Source organism: Grampus griseus (assembly GCF_964374135.1).
Source record: "Grampus griseus genome assembly, chromosome: 6".
Taxonomy (NCBI): Eukaryota; Metazoa; Chordata; class Mammalia; order Artiodactyla; family Delphinidae; genus Grampus; species Grampus griseus.
The window spans coordinates 561,633-567,126 of NC_139000.1; the positions used below are offsets into that span (position 1 = coordinate 561,633).

At 57.6% G+C, this 5,494-nt stretch overlaps 1 protein-coding gene across 1 annotated transcript; it reads right to left on the reverse strand.

Annotated features, from left to right (window-relative positions):
- Positions 1-4,071: 4,071 nt before the first annotated feature.
- Positions 4,072-5,494, reverse strand: TOR4A (torsin family 4 member A). The gene has a single exon (XM_082656124.1). It carries the CDS (start codon positions 5,429-5,431, stop codon positions 4,187-4,189), a length of 1,245 nt encoding a protein of 414 aa, XP_082512250.1. The 5' UTR covers positions 5,432-5,494; the 3' UTR covers positions 4,072-4,186.

Consider the following 5,494-nt stretch of genomic DNA (forward strand, 5'->3'; position numbering starts at 1 on the left):
CTTATTTGATGAGCTAGATTACATGGGAAGCTTGTAATAGGCTTCTAAATAAGAAGGAATACAGAACCTTTTAACCTTATAGTTGTATAGGTACATATGAACATGCGCTCAAAATCATGAAATTGCTAAATTCTGAGATGTCCTGATATAATGTTATTGGTCATGATTTTTGTTTTGTTTCTGTTTTTTGGGTTTTTTGGTCGTGCTGCATGGCTTGCAGGGTCTTAGTTACCCGGGCCCCAGCAGCAAAAGCGCCAAGCCCTAACCACTGGACCACCAGGGCATTTCCAACCGCTCACCATTTTAAACATATGTCAAAAAGATAAGCTGATCCCCTTGCCACTCCCATTATAATGAATTCTCATCAGATTTTTAATAATGGGCACTTTCAAGTCTTTCTGTCATTATAGTTACTGCGTTACTCTGATGCTTCTCCAAACGTGTTCCTCTTTAAAGAGATTCACGGAAAGGACTCTGACGGGTACTCTGAAACAGTTTTCTTTCTTATAACTCTAAGATCATACGACTGAACTGTGTAAGAATTTCTAAAACTCTAATGGAAAACCAATTGCTTTAATGTTTTGCTTTCCAGACATAACGGATCCCCTTTTCTCCTCTCCTTTAAGCTGTCTATAACTTAAAACAATTTGGTAAAGTGTACGTTGGCATCAAAGGTTGAAGCATTTACATTTTCTCCCTACCTGGTCCCTCAAGAGTTCTGAAACTCTTATTAAGTATTTTTGTTTTTCATGACAGTGGACGTATGTGCACACGTTCAATGGAGTCTGTTGTCCCTGAACAGGACACCCAAAGCACGTGGTTCTTTGATCCGAGCTGAGAAAGGGAGAAATACTTCTGCATTGTAAAGGCCTCATTGCTTCTACTGAAAATAACCAGTTGGGCAATGCCCTGGCGGTCCAGTGGTTAGGACTCCGTGCTCTCACTGCCGAGAGCCCAGGTTCGATCCCTGGTGGGGGAACTAAGATCGTGCAAGCCACATGGTGTGGTCAAAAAAAAAAAAAAGTTTAAGAAAATAGTTAGGATTAACATATACACACTACTATACATAAAATAGATAACCAACTCAATATTTTATAATAACCTATAAGGGAAAATAATCTGAAAAAGAACATATATGTGTGTGTGTGTAACGAATCACTTTGCTGTCCACCTGAAACTAACGTAACATTGTAAATCAACTATACTTCAATTAAATTTTGAAAAACTAAAAAAGAAAGAAAATCACCAAGCTCTGGCAGAGCACTCCTTTTGCAGCGCACTCCCGGAAGACCAAGACCCCGAATGTCACAGCCCACAGCCTGGAGATTCTGGGTACTGGAAAAGGCACCTCCAAAAGGATCCTCTCCAGGCTTGCCAGCAGGGCCCCATCAAATCCTGTTGACTAACACTTGTGCCACCAAACTCCAGAGAGGGGACTCCTGGGTTCAGTGTCCCATCTAAAGGAGGCACCAAATCCCAACTGGACCTGTACACTCTCTGGCGACCTGAAGATAATGCCCATTAGAACCCGAAGCAGAGGACATCTGAGGCCAACAGCTTTCCCAAAACGTCTGGACCAGGCCTGTATACCTTTACTTCAATACCGTCCCTCACCCTGTTCCTCCCTCCCTTCTATGGAAGGACAACACCCTCATTCGTATCTCCCAGTCCCTGAAGAAAGGGGGAAACCTCTCCGATTGCTCCATTTGCCATTGGAATCCTCAGCTGGCCCAGCATAGCAACGGCCTCTTGGTTCAGCCTATAAGTAATTTCACTGGGGTTCCAGATGCTGCTGTCTGTCCAAATTGTCCTGCAGGCCCATTTTATAGAGTTAGGGAGCTAAGCCCACCTAAATGTATTCCTTGCTTCAATTTGACCCACCCCTGGCATAGGAAAACAAGATCCTTTGAATATCTGCATGAAAGTTCAACGGAGCTGGCAATGCAAGTTGAGTCATCTGTAAACTCGCTGACATATCCGTACATCTAGGTAACTTCCTGTTGTGTAACAACAACATTTCCGAGCCTTGGCTAAGCAATGCCAGTGCCTCTGCCCCAATGAAGGAACCCAGAGATTCCATCACTCGTGTGGAGGCTTCATGTGCGCCCCCTGGTTTCACCTCCATATGTGGAAGTTTGGGGGATGGCCTTTATGCTTGGGCAGCCCATTGTCTTGATGGCTGGAGAACACAGGACGGTGTGCACTGCTGTATTCACTGTCCTGTTCTCCTGACATAACTGAACAGAAGCCTCACGTTGATCCGTCCCATTAAACCTCTATAACTGCCTTAAACAAGAAATTCCAGCAGGCGTAAGAGATTCTGCCTTTACCTCTGCAGGGAGAGCTTTCCTCCCACGGATGGGAATGAGCACCAATGGACATATGATGAGGAATCTCTCCCTGACACTAGGAGAGTTAGCCACTCCGGAGCCAAAGCAGTTTCAGCTCAGTGATGGTCACTTAACTCACCAGCCAAGGTGGTTTCAGGTAACCACGAGCCTGCAATTACCTACTTGCTGAGCAAGGAGGTGTCTGCAGCAGCAAACCCCTCTTGCTGCAAGTGGTTAAATGCCCCTGGGGAAGCAGAGACCCGATGACATAAGGCTAAAGAGCAAGGACGTTGGCTAGAGCGACGTCACGGACAACCCGCTGTCTCTCCGGTGTATTCAGTTGGATACCTGCAGGTCTGCCTCCTGCTTTAGAAGCACCGTGCAAACTGGCCATCCCTCGCAGCCCCCAGGGAGCCCTGGAGCCGGGAGGAATCCAGCCTTTCCCGGCAGGACGTGCCCCCTCCCCACCCTTCCCGTCGGGGCCCAGGGGCTGCGTGCCAGCTTGGCAGGTCAGCCGCTTCCCTGTGCCGGAACAGGCTCCTCTCTCTGACAAACCTCAGCGCATCCAGGTCTGCAGCCGACCACCATGACCACCACGAAGAGGATTGATGGCGGTGAGGCGGCTGTGACCATGCGGGACCCCCAGGGATGGGGCGTCTGACAGGGTCTCTAGAGACACCAGCCCCCGTGGTCCTTGAGGTTCTGGGAGGGCAGGGGTCGGGCTGAGCTCGGCGGTGCGGGACTGGAGCTCCTGGCACAGTCCACGCTGGCGGCGCCTCCACCCTGACCAGCCCTCCCCTCGGCCCCTAGCTGTGCTCCTGTCCCGCCCACCTCCCAGGCCGCGCCCTCCTCCCGGGTGGGTGGGGCCGTGCTGACCCGCGTGCCCACCACGAGACAGCACTGAAACTGCCTCGCCCCCCTTGGGAGCCCAGCCCAGGAGGGGCCCCAAGGCTCACCCACCCCAGGCAGCCGGCGCGGTTCCTGCAGTCCTGCTCGGGGAGACACGAGCCTGCGGAGCCAGGGCTGTGGAGAAGCCAGGATGGCAAGGGTGAGGCCCCAGCCCAGGCCTGGGAAGCAGTGGACCTCTGAGGTCTGAGGGATCCCTACTCGAGGCCTCCCCCAAGTTCAGCACCCTGGAGCAGGTTGGTGGGCAGCGCAGGGGGATCCAGGAAGTCAGGGCCCCCGACTTGGACCCACCTCCTGCTGCTGTCACCCTGAGAGAGCCCCCCTTCTGGACCACTTAGGGAATATTCCACTGGACCAGTTCATTGGCTGGAGCACCCCCACCCATCCCTTTTCCTGCCGGGGAGCTCCTGGGCCCAAGAGGCCATGAGAAGTCCAGGCAGACCCACGGGATTCTTGCAGTGGTGAAGCATCCGGAATTTTAGGCCCCCGGGGTGAGCAGGTGTGTGTGGGGGAGTGTGTGTTCGGCTGCTGCGGGCACCCGAAAGACTCGTGGTCACATGCGACTCTGCAGGGGACCAGCTGTGTGTCTCTGGGGTCTGCTCACGCTGTCTGCCGTCATCTATCCTGTCCCACAGAGACAGACCTACCCACTCCCGGGGAGCCAGCCCTGTGGGACATACTGGCGCTGAAGAATGCAGGCTGGATTAAGGACCCAGCAGGTGGCAGGCTGGGGCTCTGAGGGAGGTTGGAATTGGCAGAGGAGCTCAGAGCTGACCCAGCCCCACCGGTCCCCCCAGGTCCCAGTGTGAACCGGCGGAGGGCCATGGACAGATTTATTCGAGGCGTAGAGGCCTGGGGCAAATCCACAGGGTCCCCTCCCTCCAAATGCCCCTGTCAAACCAACGTCCCGTCGTGCCAGTGGGCGTCCACTGCGTCCGGTGGCACCTGCGCTACAAGAGGTTCACCGTGGCCACCACCTGCTTGCAGCCAGTGACGGCGAACTCCCGGCCAGCCACGCGGTAGTAACTGAGCTGCGCGGCCAGGAGCTCGGCGCGGGCCTGCTCTGGGAAGAAGCCCTCCCCGGCCATCTCGTCCCGGAAGCAGTTGACCACGTCCCCCTTGTCCAGCAGCAGGAAGGGCACGATAGTCGCGACCTCCCACAGCGGGTGCTCGCGGACCAGGAGCGCCCTCAGGCTGGCGCGCAGCTCCTCCTCAGCCTGTGCCGCCACCGCCGCGGCCCCGTGGGCGCCGTCTCCGCGCAGGGCCAGCGCGCGGGACGCGTTCTGCAGCACGAAGCGCGTGACCTCCGCGCCGCCATTGCCGCTGAGGAGCACGTAGATGGCATTGTGGAAGTGGTGCGAGCGCTGCGGCTGCAGGAAGCCGTGCAGCTCGTCCAGCAGCGCCGGCGGCAGGAGCTCCACGTCGTCCAGAAGCAGGAGCGGGGTCTTCTCCTCCGCCTCGGCCCGCGCCACGACGTCGGCCACGCGCCGCGCCAGCTCCAGGCGGCAGTCCTCCGCGGCGCGCGGCTCGGGGCAGTGGTGCCGCGCGTGGTACTGCAGCACGAGCGCGCCGTCCTCGAGCACCGCGCGGAAGTGGCGCGCCAGCAGGCGGCCCACATGGCTCTTGCCCACGCCGCTGGGCCCGTGCAGCGCCAGGAGCAGCGGGCGGCTGTGCACGTGCGTGGCCAGGTAGTCCCGCAGCAGCGCCACGATGCGCTCCACGGCCGCCGGCTGGCCGAACACGGCACGCTGCAGCGCCTTCTCCAGCCCGTCAAGGTCATAGCGCTGCGCGTTATCGTCCAGGTTCTCGATGGCGTTGAGCACCTGGAAGCCCACGATGGCCACGAGCAACAACAGGCAACGCTGCGCGCGGCTCCGGCGCTCCACGCGCGGCCGGTACTTGCGCGACGTCTCGGGGTAGAGCACCAAGCGGCTGCGCCGGCGCTTCTTTCGCGGCGGCCTCGAGGACAGCTCCGCCGGGCCGTCGAAGGTGAAGAACTGAGGCTGGTCCGGGTCCGCGCGCGGCGCCCGGGGCTCGGAGTCCGGCCTCACGGCCGTAGGCGAGAAGCACCGCTTGCGCAGGAGGCGCACGCGGCGGCGCAGGCGGACCACGGCGCGCACGGGCGCGATCACGCTCGGGCCGGGGGCGACGTGGTCCGCTGCCGCGGGCTCCGGACTGGGCTGGCCGCGGTCCATGGCGCAGGGGCGGCGCTTGGCATGCAGGTCACCCTCCCTGCAACAGGAAGACGGGGAGGGTCT